The sequence below is a fragment of the Microchirus variegatus genome, assembly GCF_963457635.1.
Source record: "Microchirus variegatus genome assembly, chromosome: 6".
NCBI lineage: Eukaryota > Metazoa > Chordata > Actinopteri > Pleuronectiformes > Soleidae > Microchirus > Microchirus variegatus.
This window is the reverse complement of record NC_139807.1, coordinates 12,000,302-12,021,402: the sequence shown is the minus strand read 5'-3', so window position 1 is coordinate 12,021,402 and position 21,101 is coordinate 12,000,302. Positions and strand designations below refer to the sequence as shown.

General features: G+C 37.2%; 1 protein-coding gene across 1 annotated transcript in view; it reads right to left on the bottom strand.

Moving 5' to 3' along the window:
* Positions 1 to 11,235: 11,235 nt before the first annotated feature.
* diaph1 (diaphanous related formin 1) overlaps positions 11,236 to 21,101 on the bottom strand; it is a gene marked incomplete at both ends in the record, with an annotated part of 78,250 nt that continues 68,384 nt past the window's right edge. The window contains 4 exon segments of the mRNA XM_083891458.1: positions 11,236 to 11,403; positions 11,406 to 11,408; positions 12,579 to 12,628; positions 18,603 to 18,692. Coding sequence (XP_083747584.1) covers positions 11,236 to 11,403; positions 11,406 to 11,408; positions 12,579 to 12,628; positions 18,603 to 18,692 — 311 coding nt within the window.

The window sequence follows — 21,101 nt, the reverse complement described above, 5'->3', positions numbered from 1 at the left end:
TTTGGCACATTTTAGGCTAAAAAAACACATTTCCCAAAAAAAATTCTGATTTTGGACGACATAGTATAGTATGGCGTTTTTGTCAAATTTTGGATCAAATTTTTTTTTTCAAAAGTATGGTCAGATTTTGGACGAAATTGTGTAGTATGACATTGAGGTCGACGACATAGTATAGTATGACGGTTTGCCAAATTTTGGATCAAAATTATTATTTTTTTCAAATTATCAGATTTTGGACGACATAGTATAGTATGACGTTTTTGTCAAATTTTGGACCAATTTTTTTTTTGCAAAAAAATGGTCAGATTTTGGACGAAATAGTGTAGTATGACATCGAGGTCGACGACATGGTATAGTATGACGTTTTGGCACATTTTAGGCTAAAAAAACACATTTCCCAAAAAAAATTCTGATTTTGGACGACATAGTATAGTATGGCGTTTTTGTCAAATTTTGGATCAAATTTTTTTTTCACAAATATGGTCAGACTTTGGACGAAATAGTGTATTATGACATTGAGGTCGAGGACATAGTATAGTATGACGTTTTGTCACATTTTAGTTTAAAAAAAAAACATAAAAGAAAAAAGTTCTGATTTTGGACGACATAGTATAGTATGGCGTTTTTGTCAAATTTTGGATCAAATTTTTTTTTCAGATTTTGGACGAAATAATGTTTTATGACATTGAGGTCGACGACATGGTATAGTATGAAGTTTTGTCAAATTTTAGTCTAAAAAAAATACATTTCAAAAAAAAATTCTGATTTTGGACGACATAGTATAGTATGGCGTTTTTGTCAAATTTTGGATCAAATCTTTTTTTTCAAAAGTATGGTCAGATTTTGGACGAAATTGTGTAAATATGACATTGAGGTCGACGACATAGTATAGTATGACGGTTTGTCAAATTTTGGGCAAAAATTATTATTTTTTTCAAATTATCAGATTTTGGACGACATAGTATAGTATGACTTTTTGTCAGATTTTGGACCAAATTTTTTTTGCAAAAAAATTGTCAGACTTTGGACGAAATAGTGTATTATGACATTGAGGTCGAGGACATAGTATAGTATGACGTTTTGGCACATTTTAGGCTAAAAAACACATTTCCAAAAAAAATTCTGATTTTGGACGACATAGTATAGTATGGCGTTTTTGTCAAATTTTGGATCAACATTTTTTTTTCACAAATATGGTCAGACTTTGGACGAAATAGTGTATTATGACATTGAGGTCGAGGACATAGTATAGTATGACGTTTTTGTCAAATTTTGGATTAAATTATTTTTTTCAAAAATATGGTCAGATTTTGGACAAAATTGTGTAGTATGACATTGAGGTCGACGACATAGTATAGTATGACGGTTTGTCACATTTTGGGCAAAACATTTCATTTTTTTCAAATTATCAGATTTTGGACGACATAGTATAGTATGACGTTTTTGTCAAATTTTGGACCAAATTTTTTTTGCAAAAAAATGGTCAGATTTTCGACATAATAGTGTAGTATGACATTGAGGTCGACGACATAGTATAGTATGACGTTTTGTCACATTTTGGGCTAAAAAAACACATTTCCAAAAAAAATTCTGATTTTGGACGACATTATAGTATGGAGTTTTTTGTCAAATTTTGGATCAAATTTTTTTTTTCAAAAGTAAGGTCAGATTTTGGACGAAATTGTGTAGTATGACATTGAGTTCGACGACATAGTATAGTATGACGGTTTGTCAAATTTTGGGCTAAAATTATTATTTTTTTCAAATTATCAGATTTTGGACGACATAGTATAGTATGACGTTTTGTCACATTTTAGTTTAAAAAAAAAACATAAAAAAAAAAAGTTCTGATTTTGGACGACATAGTATAGTATGGCGTTTTTGTCAAATTTTGGATCAAATTTTTTTTTCAGATTTTGGACGAAATAATGTTTTATGACATTGAGGTCGACGACATGGTATAGTATGAAGTTTTGTCAAATTTTAGTCTAAAAAAAATACATTTCAAAAAAAAATTCTGATTTTGGACGACATAGTATAGTATGGCGTTTTTGTCAAATTTTGGATCAAATCTTTTTTTTCAAAAGTATGGTCAGATTTTGGACGAAATTGTGTAAATATGACATTGAGGTCGACGACATAGTATAGTATGACGGTTTGTCAAATTTTGGGCAAAAATTATTATTTTTTTCAAATTATCAGATTTTCGACGACATAGTATAGTATGACTTTTTGTCAGATTTTGGACCAAATTTTTTTTGCAAAAAAATTGTCAGACTTTGGACGAAATAGTGTATTATGACATTGAGGTCGAGGACATAGTATAGTATGACGTTTTGGCACATTTTAGGCTAAAAAACACATTTCCAAAAAAAATTCTGATTTTGGACGACATAGTATAGTATGGCGTTTTTGTCAAATTTTGGATCAACATTTTTTTTTCACAAATATGGTCAGACTTTGGACGAAATAGTGTATTGTGACATTGAGGTCGAGGACATAGTATAGTATGACGTTTTTGTCAAATTTTGGATCAAATTTTTTTTTTCAAAAATATGGTCAGATTTTGGACAAAATTGTGTAGTATGACATTGATGTCGACGACATAGTATAGTATGACGTTTTGTCACATTTTGGGCTAAAAAAATATTTCAAAAAGAAATTCTGATTTTGGACGACATAGTATAGTATGATGTTTTTGTCAAATTTTGGACCAAAATCTTTTTTTTCAAAAAAGTGGTCAGACTTTGGACGAAATAGTGTAGTATGACATTGAGGTCGAGGACATAGTATAGTATGACGTTTTGGCACATTTTAAGCTAAAAAAATACATTTCCAAATAAAATTCTGATTTTGGACGATATAGTATAGTATGGCGTTTTTGTCAAATTTTGGATCAAATTTTTTTTTTCAGATTTTGGACGAAATAATGTTTTATGACATTGAGGTCGACGACATAGTATAGTATGAAGTTTTGTCACATTTTAGTCTAAAATAAATACATTTCCAAAAAAAAATTCTGATTTTGGACGACATAGTATAGTATGGCGTTTTTGTCAAATTTTGGATCAAATCTTTTTTTTTCAAAAGTATGGTCAGATTTTGGACGAAATTGTGTAGTATGACATTGAGGTCGACGACATAGTATAGTATGACGGTTTGTCAAATTTTGGGCAAAAATTTTTTTTTTTTTTCAAATTATCAGATTTTGGACGACATAGTATAGTATGACGTTTTTGTCAAATTTTGGACCAAATTTTTTTTGCAAAAAAATGGTCAGATTTTGGACGAAATAGTGTAGTATGACATCGAGGTCGACGACATAGTATAGTATGACGTTTTGTCACATTTTGGGCTAAAAAGATATTTCAAAAAAAAATTCTGATTATAGTATGACGTTTTTGTCAAATTTTGGACCAAATTTTTTTGCAAAAAAATGGTCAGACTTTGGACGAATTAGTGCATTATGACATTGAAGTCAAGGACATAGTATAGTATGGCGTTTTTGTCAAATTTTGGATCAACATTTTTTTTTCACAAATATGGTCAGACTTTGGACGAAATTGTGTATTATGACATTGAGGTCGAGGACATAGTATAGTATGACGTTTTTGTCAAATTTTGGATTAAATTTTTTTTGCAAAAATACGGTCAGATTTTGGACAAAATTGTGTAGTATGACATTGAGGTCGACGACATAGTATAGTATGACGGTTTGTCACGTTTTGGGCACATTTTAAGCTAAAAAAATACATTTCCAAATAAAATTCTGATTTTGGACGATATAGTATAGTATGGCGTTTTTGTCAAATTTTGGATCAAATTTTTTTTTTCAGATTTTGGACGAAATAATGTTTTATGACATTGAGGTCGACGACATAGTATAGTATGAAGTTTTGTCACATTTTAGTCTAAAATAAATACATTTCCAAAAAAAAATTCTGATTTTGGACGACATAGTATAGTATGGCGTTTTTGTCAAATTTTGGATCAAATCTTTTTTTTTCAAAAGTATGGTCAGATTTTGGACGAAATTGTGTAGTATGACATTGAGGTCGACGACATAGTATAGTATGACGGTTTGTCAAATTTTGGGCAAAATTTTTTTTTTTTTTTCAAATTATCAGATTTTGGACGACATAGTATAGTATGACGTTTTTGTCAAATTTTGGACCAAATTTTCTTTGCAAAAAAATGGTCAGATTTTGGACGAAATAGTGTAGTATGACATCGAGGTCGACGACATAGTATAGTATGACGTTTTGTCACATTTTGGGCTAAAAAGATATTTCAAAAAAAAATTCTGATTATAGTATGACGTTTTTGTCAAATTTTGGACCAAATTTTTTTTGCAAAAAAATGGTCAGACTTTGGACGAATTAGTGCATTATGACATTGAAGTCAAGGACATAGTATAGTATGGCGTTTTTGTCAAATTTTGGATCAACATTTTTTTTTCACAAATATGGTCAGACTTTGGACGAAATTGTGTATTATGACATTGAGGTCGAGGACATAGTATAGTATGACGTTTTTGTCAAATTTTGGATTAAATTTTTTTTGCAAAAATACGGTCAGATTTTGGACAAAATTGTGTAGTATGACATTGAGGTCGACGACATAGTATAGTATGACGGTTTGTGACGTTTTGGGCAAAAAATTTCATTTTTTTCAAATTATCAGATTTTGGACGACATAGTATAGTATGACGTTTTTGTCAAATTTTGGACCAAATTTTTTTTTGCAAAAAAATGGTCAGATTTTCGACGTAATAGTGTAGTATGACATTGAAGTCGACGACATAGTACAGTATGACGTTTTGTCACATTTTGGGCTAAAAAAATATTTCAAAAAGAAATTCTGATTTTGGACGACATAGTATAGTATGACGTTTTTGTCAAATTTTGGACCAAATTTTTTTTGCAAAAAAATGGTCAGACTTTGGACGAAATAGTGCATTATGACACTGAAGTCAAGGACATAGTATAGTATAATGTTTTGTCACATTTTAGGCTAAAAAACTACATTTCCAAAAAAAAATCTGATTTTGGACGACATAGTATAGTATGACGTTTTTGTCAAATTTTGGATTAAATTATTTTTTTTCAAAAATATGGTCAGATTTTGGACAAAATTGTGTAGTATGACATTGAGGTCGACGACATAGTATAGTATGACGTTTTTGTCAAATTTTGGATCAAAATCTTTTTTTGCAATAAAATGGTCAGATTTTCGACGTAATAGTGTATTATGACATTGAGGTCGAGGACATAGTATAGTATGACGTTTTGTCACATTTTAGTCTAAAAAAAATACATTTAAAAAAAAAATCTGATTTTGGACGACATAGTATAGTATGGCGTTTTTGTCAATTTTTGGAACAAAATTTTTGTTTTTCAAAAAAATGGTCAGATTTTGGACGAAATAGTGTTAAATGTGATGTCACTTAAAAATATAGAATATAAAGATGTATAAATGCCTTTGCCTAAGAGTCTTGTTCTTTTTAGTTGCTTTACTTTGTTGCTACATAATTTGGTATTTTTACATATTCATAGTGTTGTGAAATCAATTAACACATAATAATCGCGAGAATCGTAATATTGTGATTAATTCACCGACAATAATCGTACCATGAAAATCTATTATCTTGACATCCCAACTGCAGATCTCATGAGCCGCCGCACCAGTTATGTTTACACAACCAACAGCGGTGTCACAAAGAGTTTGACACAAAAGAGCACACACCTATAGGCCACATTTTCCCAAGGATGCAACAGTTAAACAAAGGTGAGTCAAGAGCACACACACACACACACACACACACACACACACACACACACACACACACACACACACACACACACACACACACACACACACACACACACACACACACACACACACAGGTTGTCTGTTGTCAGCTGCTCCCACAGAGCTGTCAGTGTGAACAAAGTCCACAGTAGGTTTTTCCCCATCAGCTAATCACTTCATCATGGCCTCACATACTACAGTCTACATCCTCTCAGCTTCTTTTCATCTGCTCCTCTTAGTCTCAAACCTCCTCACAGTTTCTGCTTGCAAATCACGTCCTCACTTCCAAACTCTCAAGCACTTGTCTCCAGAAACTGGCCCACTACTTTATTCAGCCGTTTCTTTTAACCATGCAAATCATTAAAGGTGGTGTAAAAACCACTGAATATGGCATGTTTGTAGTTTGTCAAAACAATTTAAAGCATGGAAGTATATTCAAGCACTGATTCAAATGTGTCTGTGGCATGTTTAAAATGTAATTTCAAGATTTAAAAGTATGTAATGAGGACGCACAAATACTAATGAAAGGCAAAGAGCGATGGGCACTTTGACTGGGATCTGATCTGATGCTGCACAGTGACTCTCTATTTCTGTTTTCAAAGACGCAGGAAGGATCGTCGCGACACATATGGATACTAGGAAATGGAGCACATTTTGATTTACAGTTCTTCTTTATTGTGGAGCCACAATCATTACGGTCCTACGGTCCGCATGTGTGTGTGATTTCCCACAGAGCGACCGTAAAAGATAAAAGGAAGCCGCCTCTTTCTAGTTAAATTAACACAGACACTTTAATGAGGTGAAATCCCAGTTTCACTCGAGAGCGGAGGAGGCCTTCGCTGAGCGAGTGCACGGGAGAACTGGTGGGAAGTGGCTTTCTTTATTCTCCAGTCGTTTGGTTGGTAATGACTTCCAAAAACAGAACTCATTATTTTCAGTGTTCAGTAAGATGAGATCGCACCATTGTGTGACAGCGCTTCTGACAAGATATATTTTCCATTAACTGAATGCTCCATTCAACTTTCCTGGAATAGTTCCTGGAAAGTTTCATTCCCCACTAAATGTCTGCACATCCACTCGTCACCAGTGTTGTCATGTAACTAAGTACAAATACTTTGTTAGCGTACTTAAGTAGAACATTCACCAATATGTACTTTTCTGGCAACTTTTACTCCACTACTTTCCTCATTGCTACCAAAGAGAGCATGTTAAACACCACAAGCTCCTCCCACAATCCAAGATGGCAGCATGTCCTTTTGTTTGCTCAACGTTTGTCTGCTTTAACTATCTTTAAATGGATTTTATGGATGGAAATTACAGTAAATGTAACAGATTTTTACTTCAGTAATATTATAAGAAGTGACGAAAACTTCTACCAAAGTCATTTTCTGGTAAGATACTTTTAGTATCCCTTTAAGGTACTTTATACAAGGCTGCTCTTGACTGATGTTAACCTTTTTTTTTTCAGATGTGAAAAGAAAAATAAATGTTCAAAGAGATAAATTCACTTATGAAAGCTGAGGTCAGGAAAACTTCATGTGACTTTGTCAGACTTGCATCTGTGGTAGGTGGAATGACACAGCAGGGAATTTCTGAGATGTTTTTTTTTTTCCAGACAGAACAGAACAACAGTGCGGTCAGAGTCAGACTGACCACTGCAGGAGGAATCAGCATCTCGTCAGGTGATGAAGAAAAAGTGCTGAACGTGAATGAACATGAACGGCAAAAGTGTCAAGTGTAAAAACAACTAGGGTGGCCATCAAGACTAGAAAGAGGCTATGTAAATATACTCATAATTTTAAAATTTTAAAAACACAGAATTCATTACAGTACTACTAGCTTATATATATATATACACACACTTACTTATACAATAATCACCAACCACTATATTCCTCTGTGTCAGAACAAACATGAGGCCATGGCTCCTGAGAGTAATTACTGGAGTGCAGTTATCTCAGTTTAGCTGTTGGATATTTTGGCTCAAACAGAATTGAAAGAAGGGACAAATGATTAAAAAAACTAAACAAAAAAAACATTTGCATATGGACGGCATCAGTTGTCCTTGGACACTTACGCACCGAGAAAAACAAACCGCTTAATGGAATCTGATTGAAAGGATCGTGTTCAAAACAGGCAATCAATGTTGGAAAATGTCTCTGGAAACTCTGGAGGAGGAGAAAAAGGACAGGAATTTGTCTGTAAAAAAAAACTAATTCCTCTGTTTATTCATTCCTTTGCTGTTTATTGGCAGTAAAAATGATAGTTTAACTGAGTGCCTGAGCTTTCTGATATTTTCACCACCGTGTGTTTACACAAGACGGAGGGAAAGAGTGTGGGAGACGAGAGAGAACAGAGAAATGAACTTTATATATATATATATATTCTCTGTGTGTGTATATATATACGTATATATACATGTGTATATATATATACACACATATACACATATGTGTGCACATATATATATATACATGCATTATATATATACACGTGTGTACATATATATACATGTGTATATATATACATAGATACACATGTATATATACATACATATATATACATATGTATATATATATACATACATACGTATATATACATATATATACACATATATGTATATATATACACATACATACGTACGTATATATATATACATACATACGTATATACACATATATGGACATATACATACATATATACACATATATGTACATATACATACATATATATGTATATACATATATATGCTCATACATATATATGTACATACATATATATATGTATGTACATATATACACACACACAGATATATATATATACACAAGTATATATAAACATCACATATATACATGTATATAATCCTGTACAAAAGTCTAAGGCCACCATTAGATGTGTTGTTTCAGTAGTGCTACAATGACCATACAGTATAGTTGGAACACTATACAGAAAATACAGGAACAATGAATGCAGTTTTAAATCAAATAAAAACCTCTCCAAAGTTAAAGTGTCATGTATTTACCCTTACTCTTGAGCAACACCAGGACCCCGTCTCTCTTAAATCTGGACTGGAAACTTTTTGTCCTCCGATTTAATGTCAAAAAAATATCTGCTATCTGTTAAAAAGGCGTTACATACACATGTACGATTATAACTGTTTGACAGCTTTCAAATCTGTCACATCATTCCAAATCCCAGAACTTGACAGACATAAACACATGAAGGTTATACGGACACATTCAGGATGTCACAAACTAAATAAAGAGCCATGCAAATCACTGGTTAATGACTTAAGACATTTATTAGATTTGTGTAGCAAACAGAATGACTATGTGCATTATTCTGCGAACATTTATGTCTAAGAACAAACTTGTCTCAATTCAAATACATTAAAACAATCAGCTGTAAAAATGAACAAAGAAACATTCACTTAAAAAAGAAAACAGGAGCAAAAGGAATGACTCGAATTAAAAAAAAAAAAGATTCCAGTGATGTTCTGATATCTGATATATTTCAGTCCCTTTCTCTCAAATAAAAGATCCACCTTAGGCACATTATTATAACTGCAGATAAACCAATAGTCATGTAAGTTGTTTTTTTGGCAGAATTCTTCACCCAATTATCTCCAGAGTCATTCTGAACAGAAGCTCCAGCATGAGATGAGACCAAGGACTTTTCTCTTCACTTCTTCAAATCTGTTGTAATTAAATAACCGTGTGTATTTCTGTTTTATGTTCAAGTGCCAATTTCTTCCACATTGCGACACAATTATATGGAATATGTAATGTAAATAGTTGGTGGTGTTGATATAAAAAATGGTTTCTGAACTTCCGGGAGTGGCAAAGTGATGATGATGAACGTCCACCACACTGTCTGGATATCAAGGCACACAACAGTGCACACAACAGCATTGTTTGCATAGGAAGAAATATTGCATGGAGCAGCAGACATCAGCTCTCAGGATTCCTGTCAGATGTTGTAACGCAACATCACGGCTACACGTATGACGACGCCCGCTGAATATACCAACAACAACAAAAAAAACAGGACCAGACATTCAGCAACTACCGCTGTAGTTCAGAGGGAGGGGGAAGTGGGCCGATCAAAACACACAACCACACACACACGACTGAACAGACACACATACTTGTCTCAGCAGTTTGTGGGCAGTTTTCCAGTGTGCTATATTCTCAGCAGAAAGACCGCAAAGCGTTTAAGAAACCTAGCATTTATGACAGCATGGTTGGTACCGTACAGTAATTACAGATGGCAACACACACACACATGCACACTTAAACCTACACGCACAAACACACGACGACACTTGACAACTGAATATACGCTTACTTCTCTCTCACACACACACACACACACACACACACAGGCAATGCAAAATGCTCCAGGTTTTATATGAAAACACCCTTTTTAAAAATGAAAGTTTTTTTGGTTTAACTCTAAAAGAACTTTCTCGCCCGTCTAACTTTACTTCCCTGTGGCGTTAATGACAAGGTTTACGCTCCTGAATTAAATTGTGTGTCGTGGGCATCGTGTGGCAATACAGCTTAGACGTGTTATTTAAAATCATACAACTTTTTTTATGTGAAATGTAACTCTTACATGCAAAAAAAAGTATATATAAAAAAAAAAAAGGAAACACCAAAGTGATGACGACTGATTGAGTGATCCATACACCGACCCAGTGCAAACTGTGATTAAACAAAACCCGGAAGAGAAATAACAAGACTGGATTTCTAAATGTTGGCACATTTTTTTTCAATTATACAACAAACATTATAAACATTCACAAACAGTAACATACAGTATATGAGACAATTATTATAACAACAGTATGTTTTCAAGGAAAAAAAAAAAAAAAGGAGGGACAAACTGGCTGGGACTGAAACATCAAGAGAAGACGATGAAACGACTGCATGATATGTGCCAAATTTCAGACATTCCCTGCCTCCATTTGGAATTTGGAACTACACACACACACACACACGCACGCACGCACACACATACATATACACACACTCCCTCCTGAGTTAGTCTTTGGAATTTCTCAAGATGTCCTTTTTGTTGACTGACTGAATGATGTCAAGATATAGAAAGGTAGAAAGAAATACATCAACAGATGTGTGCATATATTAAAGAAAGCAATTAACGTTGGAATGACATTGACAAAGATCCAAAAAGTCATTGAGGGACACAACCGAGAGGCCTGCCCTCAATCTCAGCCTCTCTGTGTCCTCAGAGAAGACAGCATGTGCTGCCCGAAAAGTTGGTCCTGTTAAGACAAAGGCCTTTTTTTTTTTGTTTACAGCAAGCTGATCTCAGATTGATATTGGACTCTGAAACGCCTAAGAAATATATCTTTGTTTGCTTATCGCCTGCGCAGTAAGTAGGAACTCCTGCCTGCAATGGCTAATTAGACCGAGAGTGAGCAACCTCTACAGACTCTGCTCCCTCGACATTAGGCTCTTCTTTCTCCTCTTTCTTGCTCTTCTTTACAGGAAGTTTACTTGAAGGCTTGTCCTCCTGCATCAGCTCTTTGGCCAGGATGTTGGTCACTGCATGACCAGCACGTCGGTGGTTGGCTGAGAAAGAGAAACGCCAGAGTGAGACTCACAAAAACAAGTCGACATCATCATCATTTATACGTTTTTTTCACACTATGTGCAGACAGATATGCCAGTGCATGCCATGGAGCGACATATCTCATGTATGTACACCAAATACATATGAAAACATGTCAGACATCACCAGCCAGAGACCAAACACGGCGTCACTGCACAAAATAAAGAGACGTAATCATAGGTGTGAGACTGTGAAAATGGTATCAGCAGGTGTTTGGAATCATACAACACAAAATGGATGCTTGTTTTCTTTCCAAAATGCACACACACACACACACACATGCATTAGCATTAGACACAAATGACTGAGTGGTGCCTATGCATGTACAAGGATTAGAGTAATATCTGGAACAACTCACTGCTAACGTCAGATTAGACCTACACATGAGCTTTACAAAGGGGAAAGGGCGAAATGAGAGGATGAGAATGATGTGATAAAGGAAATGGACATGTGTGTCTTAAGGCAGGGACAGGTAGGAAGGCAGAAGACAGAGGCTGAGACACTGAGGAGGGGAATGATTCATAATGTGGGAGGATTAAAGAGGCAGGGATGAATGAAAATGAGAGAAACGTAGATGGAGAGACTGAGTGAGAGGAGGAAATGAGCTCCAAGGAATGACAAGAAAGGGAAGTAAAATAGATCACAGGGGAACAGTGGAGGCAGTGAAATGAGAGGAGATGTGCAGAGAGGGAGAGAGGGAAAAAGAAGGAGCTAGATTATTCCCTGATGATGCTGTGATTTTTTCTTTCTTCCACCTGCTTCTTCCCACACGCATGCATGCACACAAGCCTTTACGTCTCCTTCCTTCCCTCTAGCCTGAACCAATCATCATGCTCTTATGTGGGAGGACAGCTGTGTAGCAGCAGCCATTTTGAACTATATAGGTCAGTGGGAGATTGTGTTTGTGTGCTTGCTATTCTTTTATTTCTGTTTGTGGAGAGCTCTTCAGTCCTCAAAGCAAAGGACGCTGAATGAAAAGTTAATATCGGCACAGGACACATTTGTTTGTTGTTAATACAGGCATTGATGGAATGTGTCCCTGAGTTACAGTAAAAAAGAAGAATCAACCCATCATTGTCACAAAGTAAATCAACAGAAACACACATGCAAATGAACCCCCCCAAACACACAGTTACCGAGCAGGTCTCCAGAACTAGCTGTGACAAAGACACAATTGAGTCTGTGGAGAGAGGAGAAGGAGGATCATGTTTGTTCACAGATGACTTTGAATACGAGTCTCAGCTGGACTGATCAGCACAGACAGCTGGGGTGTCTAACTAGCACCTCCAACATATTCCTGTGAGAGAGAGAGACACAGATTTGTCCTCATCATAAACACCACATCATGGGACCACTTTCTCTCTCTTCTTTCACACATATCCTTCATATCTATTTCCATCCTGCCCCGACTCATCTCCATCACTTATAGACGCATTAATTAGACATTATGCAAATAACTCTAAAACTGTGCCCGTGTGTGTGCCAGTGTGGGTGGTTCTCATGTGTTGCCCTAAAAAAAAAAATGCAACGCACAGAGAAAACCTCATCAAAGTTTGCCAACCAAACTCTTCTCCTCTCTCTCTCACACTCCTCCACTCTCTTCTGAGAGAGAAAACAGGGAGCAGTATAAGAGTCAGGACCAGAGGGCTGTCGCATTGGAAACAGCATGAGAAAAAAGATGAGTTTAAACAGAAAGCTGCAGATTAAAGTAAATGACAGTGACAATGACGATATATTTAAATATGGTTCAAATAGAGGAACTCTTTCAGCCTCAAAATGTCAATTTAGGTGACACAGCAGTCAAAGGAGAAATAAAAACGGCCACTGAGAATAATACTGGAGATATTCTCTATCAACACCATTCATCCAACTAGGGGTCTGTGACACTCACGCTTAAGCCCATTTAGTCTTACTAATAAATATGTAAAGAAACACTTGAAAGTAAATCAATGGTGGAGATTAAAAGACTATTTTTGGAGTCTACTGCTTCTATTTCCCTTCCTTGAAATCTCATTCACATCACATTCAGGATCCAAAGGGGTGTTCAGACCTGTACTAAATGCAATCTGGATGTGATGGGATCACTGAGGGAGGATGTTAAGAGCAGGTCTGAAAGGGGTCGTAGGCATTTCTCACCATGCATGTTGTTTTCGCAGACTGGCTTTGATGTCGACTAAATGATCCTTGCACTTGGCATGAAGCCTGGCGGTTGCAGCAGTCGGAAATGAGACGGCAGGTCTCACAACAAAGACTAGTTTTAGGGCCGTTTACTGGAGGGTGAGAGTGAACGAGCATGTTCGCAGACTTGAGACCCGATCAGAGGCACATGGACTGTAGTGAAAAGTCATCTGGAACAAATTACACTCCAGGAGACTCACTAATGACTGCCTGATGAGGGAAACAACACTTTGCTCTACACTTAACATGTGTGTGTTGCCCTTATGAGTAGAAAACATAGAAGGTGAGGAGGGCATTTGCTAACAAAGAGTTGTGATGAGAGGGTAAAAAACTAGCTCATTGCTACAACACTGACATGTTCACTGGTTATACCAGCTCACATACTAATGCAAGTGTGTCTGCACCTTTTAATACCATTAGGTGACAAGGTAAAGAAGCAACCATCTTTACACTTGCTTTATTAGGAAGCAGCTGCAGCAACAGCGCCATGACTAGCATGAGGTATCTGAGGATGTAGCCTCTTCATCAGTGTGACTTACTATGCAGAGACTTGTATTGCCCTCCTCAGGCTACACTGGGTAACACACAGATGCTCTGCACTAGAGGACTGTGGGAAAAAGTGACATCATCTGCAACACACTGTGGGTTGGTATTGAGGGGCAATCATTCATTTAACAGTACATTACTGAATTGGCACAATTGGTGTATATCATTGTACATAACCCTGGCAAAATCTGTGAAATACGAACCATAATTGGAAAATGTGACTGATGATGCAGTGTGATGGTCAGATATATAGAGATTTTTACGAATGTATATTTAAAACCATAATGGTAAATGTTGGGCCTGATAATATATGCACCATAAATGGATGTTCAGGGTAGGTTTATAAACCTGTTACTGTCCCTGGAAATACCGTCTGTGAAAATAACCTTTGTATTTAACAGTTCATGAGTCAACCTTTACAAAGACACTGCACCATGGGGAAAGCATAAGTGCCAAATGACCTTTAAGATATGGTAGTTGACACTTGTGAATCAAGAAAAGCATACAAAAAGATAATAATAATCCAAGATTAGAAAATGCCAATTGGTAATCGTCTCTGAAACTCTGATAATGACGCAGATGAGTAAGAGGTCTGATAATAAAGACATCGCTAAGTCAACAAAGAATGATAGAATCTATGGTTGTCAAAAAATACATTAAAAAAAGAGAAAATCCACAAGCAACTTCAGCTAAAATACAGGCCTCTGCAATAAAGAGGTGTGGCTGCCTCCAGATCCACAATTATGAAGTTCTTAAACAAAATTTGGCTGCATGGCTGGCTTGCCAGGAAACAATCTATTACTGCACCAACAGCCCATTTACAACACGCCAAACATCACAGAGACGAACCTCAACACTTCTGTAACAAAGTCATTTGGTTGGATAGGACCAAAATTGGACCTTACAGTCACAACCATAAACACTATGTTTAGAGAAGATTCAACAAGGTCTGTGAAACATGGAGGTGAATCACTGATGTTTGGGGCGTGTGTGAGCTAAAACAGGACAGGGAATTTTCATCTAAAATGATGGCATAATGAATTCAGCGTGTTATGTGAAAATACTAGACAACCTTTGCATTCATCAGCCCCAAAAAATGTGGAAAACACTAAAACCTTCCAACATGACAACGTTCCAAAACGCAAGGCCTTCTTCAGTGGTTACAGCAGAATAACAAGGTGGTTCTGGAGAGGCCATCAAAGTCTCTTGACCTCACATTGGAAAGATTTCAAATATTCCGTTCATGCAAAATAAAACAAGACGTTCAATCTGACATTGAGGCTTATTTAAAGAACAACCTTACCACCCAAGACAATAAAGGGCCTCTTAGATACAGTAACTGTCACAAAAGACTGAAAGCTTTGAAAGAGCCTTTCAGTATGTTTTATTTAATGAATTTGCTCCTGTGTGGTGGCTCATAGTTTTCAAGATAAGATAAGATCACTCTTATACATTCTAAACTTAAAAACAGAACTGTTATGTTGTTTGCTGGCCTGTATTAGTGGTTGTTAAGTACAAGTGAGAATTATTTATGTTGTGTGTGTGTGTGTGTGTGTGTGTGTGTGTGTGTGTGTGTGTGTGTGTGTGTGTGTGTGTGTGTGTGTGTGTGTGTGTGTGTGTGTGTGTGTGTGTGTGTGTGTGTGTGTGTGTGTGCGAACATCTGTGAAAACAGAGTGTCTGCACAGCTAGCGTGTGCCTCTATTGTTGCCGAACCCTTTATCTCTGTCTCCCTGCAGTGACCGGTGCTTTGTCCACTTGTTGCTACCCTGACTGGCTGTTCTAGTGAGGGTCAAGACCCAGCAGATGGACCTATAGTGAGTGTTAGACACATCATTCCTCCACATACGTAAGTATGTATAAGCCAAATGCAGCCTAAGTGACAAGTCCGTGCTCATACACAAGGAAATGGACAGACCTTGACTTGATTATTTTCATCAATAGATGAGTGTGATAGTGTTTAATAAGTATGCAAGGTTGTCTGTCCACTGGAATGCAATGTGCTTGTTGTGCTGTTGTTGCTGTATTGGTATGCAAACGTTGTCCATGTGTGTCTTTGTATCGGCATGTGAGCATCTGGTATGTATGCATTTGGTGTGTGCCTTAAAGGGCGGGGGTAGACAGACGGTGGGTAGACAGCTGAGGGTCTCCCCCATGCAGTCTATTCTTTCATGCAACCAGCACAAACACGCGAACAGTTAACTGAGGTACAGGTCAAAGGTCGGCAGCCTCGTGGCTTATCCATTCAGTCACTCTGCTGTGACACAGTGAGCGTGACAACACACTCAGTGGTCTTTTACAACAAAGTTGGTGACGTCGGCTCTCGCCCACAGCTGTGTGAGGATGAAAACAAAGAAGAGGGGGAAAGGAGGGACACACTTCACGTAATGAAGACTGTTAAATGTACAATGGCAATCAATTGCTCCACACACAAAAAGGTAATAAGTCTTGTAGCCTTGTAAGTAAAAATGCTGCTCATGTTTTGAAAGCACAGTAGTATTATAAATAAACATTTGAATATTCTCATTATATACAAGTAACTTGTTTACATTTTGCCAAATGTAAGACATTATATAATGTAAAATATTGAGGCATCTATGAGGACGAATGAAACTGTAATAATGCGTCGAAAAGAGTTTATCATTACCACATGCTGGATATATGGTTTGTAGTTGTGAAAATAAAAGGATATGCAGAAATACTGCTTTGTGGTGTATAAATGATGTATACATAAGTGTTGGACAAAGTTAAAGCTCTTCGCCATAGTTTGCTGCCCAGAAAACAGCTTTTTTTTTTTCACTATTTCATAATGAGACAATTCTATGCATGCAACTTAAAAAGCTGAAAATTGAAGATTTGTGGAAAAAAATGCCTTTCCAAATTGAAATTGTTCCAACTCGTAAACTGTGGAGCAGATTACTGATATGGCAAGTATTAAAATAACACTGCATGACAATTCATAAAAATCCAATTCACCATTGGTGCTAATATTTGACATCAGGCTGGTGAAAAGTTGTAAAGCATGTGTAAAAAAGCTGGATAGAGCAGTGATTTTTAGCCTGTTGATGTGGCCACAGTTGTGCCAGATATGTATCAGTTCAGCCAGAGTAACCCTCCTACTTCAGCTTTACTTATTTAAAAATTTCTCTCAAAAGCAGCCACTCAAACAGGCACATGCACCGACACAAACATAAATACACTCTACTATTGTGTGGGTCAAATACTTGAGGCCCTTCCCAGCTGTACGAGTGGGTAACATTTAAACACCAGAGAGGAATATATAAAATGCTAACATCGGAGATTGCCAAAAACTCTCAGCAGCGCTTCACAACCTCTACAAGAGCCAGGGAAACCAACAATCTAAAAAACAGACCAGAAAATACTGGACAAGAGAAGTCGGGGAGGAGGTACTGAAATGTGATACATATGGCCACTCATAGTTTCCTACCACAGACAAGTATGCGGAGGGAGGAAGGCTCATGCTCCCTTTCTCCCTCACACATGTTAAGGTATTTCCTGTGAGGACTGTAAGGTGGCCAAACAGTACTAAGGGTGACTGACTGAAACCTCAAGTGGGCCCCATTCTTACCAAGACAGTCCTCTTTATCCTGCTTCCTTCATTTCCTCCACTAAATGTTGTCTCAGCTCAGGCTCATCACCACTGAACTGATTATTTGTGATAGACAGAAGAAAGAAAGAAAGAAAGAAAGAAAGAAAGAAAGAAAGAAAGAAAGAAAGAAAGAAAGAAAGAAAGAAAGAAAGAAAAAAAAGAGCAGTCTACTCTGAGTATTTGACTGGATCACCACATCTGGCTTCTATTGAAAAGGGATTGGGTTACACGCTTTACCTCAACTTCTCTTATGTGTGAATATCCACATATGTCTATGTGTAAAAATACACAAATACACATTCTCCCTCTCTCTCTCTCTCTCTCTCCTCCCTCCCTCCCTCCCTCATTCTCTGTTAATGGGCACTGGACACTCTCCCACTCACATGGTTCCATACGAGGTTCTCAAAGTCTGGAATCTTGTTACACACAATCCTATCAACAACGCATAAAGAGGTGTGACCTCATTTTCATTTGCATTTTTTGCTAGTTAGTACAGACACAGTTTACAAATGGCAGAAATAGAAGAACACAGTGGTTTCTACTTAGTGCGAGTGGATTGGCAGACAGTGGAGTAAGTGACTAACCAGATTACTTCCCTCTACGAGCTTACAAACTGAACTACAGGGCCTGAATGAAAATCAATACAAGATGGAGCTGTGCTGGAGAGGAATATGTTCTCACAAACTGGACATGAATACCTGCCTAGCGAAGTAATGGGAAAAACTGTATGTGATGAAGGGGTCTGAAATCAGTAAATCAAACACAAGAGATGGCAGTTTGAAAAAATCTACATGTTTTGTGAAGATATGTTGTATGTGGGTACCTGCTTGCCGGGGTCCTCTCTTTCTCTTGAAAGCAGCACCAGACTGCAGTGCCTCCAACAGGCCATCCATGATACCAGTTTCATCACCCTCTGTAAACAGCATAAAGAAAAACATCAGCAAAGCATCAAAAAACTCTCACACACAACTTCAGTTATCATGCTATTCTAAATGAATACCCTGCTATGATATAAACAGACATTTTTCCCTACAACATGGCAGAGATTATTGGTATTTTGTTGTCTCTCTCAGACATACCAAAGCACATGCAGGCAGGAGGGGTATTTAGCAACCATGTGACCACGTAAACAAATTATCTCCATTAACCCAGATAGGCAGTGAGCTAGCTCAGCTACTGTCACTGCTTAGGGCTAAATGCTGAACCATAACACACATGCTTACATAAAAGACACACCCACTGAGACCAAACCTGCACATAAGCATTAAATTATTACAGAAAGCATAATTATGGCTTACATTGACAGGAACCTTACATCTGAGTGTGGGTACAGATATGGTTTGTAAGGTGGCCTCAGTGTTTGTTTACATCAACATTCTCTGCACAGCCTCAGTGGCTAGTGGCCTTAAATTAGGAAAAAGAGGCCAAACCAGGGGAGGTACTCCATGGCAATGCTGCAGTGTGTTCAAGAGTGTGAGTGTTGTCATGATTGTTTTGTGGACAGGATTCAGTGGCGAAACTCAACACTTAAGCAGATGGTTTTAATCACTTCTATTTGAACCTGAAAACAGACAGAGAGGCCTGGGAAGGGGGCAGTGGGGTTAAAGGTTTATGTTGCCACCTACCAACCCCCACACACACACACCAAAGTCTTACACAGCTCACATACACCCCTCAATGTCCATATCCTGGAACTGCACACAGAGATCAAACTGATGTAGGCCACATTTTTCAGCTTGAGAGGAAACACATCTGGCACATTTCCACTGACACTAATCACATGATGGGATTAAACCACAAGTGGGAGCACAGAGACACACAAACCTATTTATTTAAATGCACTGGAGGCAGTAGAGGGACCACACAATGACTGAGTTGTGTATAAAACACTTATTGTTGATGGAGTGAACACCCAAATAAAACTAGAGGGTCCTGGGGCTCTAACTTTTCACAGACAACACTGTTGTGTTTTTGTGTGTGTATGTGTATGTCTGTAACTCAAGGCAACACTATTTCAAGATGTGTTCTTTCATCTTTCATGTTTAGCTTGTTAACAATTTGCAACAGTGTTAATAACGGAGAGAACAACACTTTTTGACACAATTTGCACAATTGAGTGCAGTGACTTGTTGCTGATCATGTGCTTTTGTCAATTCACACGATTTGTCTACACATGGTCCATGATACAAAGAGTAAATTATTGCCCAAAGCAAGAACGAACATAAGGGAGATTAATTAGTGTAATAGCATTAGATGGTAAGCACACGCACACACACACAGGACAGCATGTTGTGTGGAGCAACAGCACACCTAATGGTGATTCACACAATAACAAAGAGAGAAATGGGTAGAGTAATGTACATAGAGCTGGAACAAGAAGCACAAAATAAAATATAAAAACAGTAAAAAGATAAAGCATTTTCAAAGGAGAAATGGTGTTCAAATGGGATTTCGATTGATTTTTTTTATTTTCCTCATGTCTCCTTAAAGTCTTCCCTTCACAGTCGCCTGGGGTGAGACATCAGGGTTTGTTGGCTTATCCCATCTGATTCTCTCTCTCACCCTGTGCCTTTCTCTCCTCATCCTCCCCTCTCCTCTAACCCTCTTTTCGAAAAGACACAAACACAGTCTAATTCCCAAGACGGCATCTGCTACACTCCTCTTCTCTTACCCTCCCCCACAAAGCTCACTCACTTGCTCTTTGAGTGGAGCACAAGCACTCCTTGTGGCAGTTCCCATACCAGCAACCATTTGAGTCCTACAGCCACACATGCACACACCCTTTGCCACATGAATAGGACGACAGCCTCACACAATCTTTTACAGACAGTACTGACACCTAGCTGTAGATATAGGGAACAGTTGGTTTCAAAGCTGCTTTATCAATTATCAGATCAAATGAATGATAGAAATACGTTTTTTATCAGTATAGTTGTAAAAAGCAGATTCAGATCAAATTACAATTTGATCAATCTGAATCAATTGTGAATGGAGACCCCCCTGGCTTGGCAATGTGTCAGTCTGGTGTACTGAATCTTGAACTACATAAAAGCTTAACAATGCAAGCAACCTTTATTTTAAACTAAATTCTTATATAATTAATACTCAAAGAACAACCATCTTAGAATAACTATTCACAATAATCAGGATCACATGCCTAGCACATGTGAGGTCCTGTCCTGAGCGTCTGTCTGTCTGACTCACAGAGGAATGACAAGGCCACAAACTGCAAACACATTCTGACCTTGCAGAGTTCAACAAACAACTGGGACATTGTGCTTCACAGTCTATCAATTCACAAGATAACAAGGGCGTGTGTGTG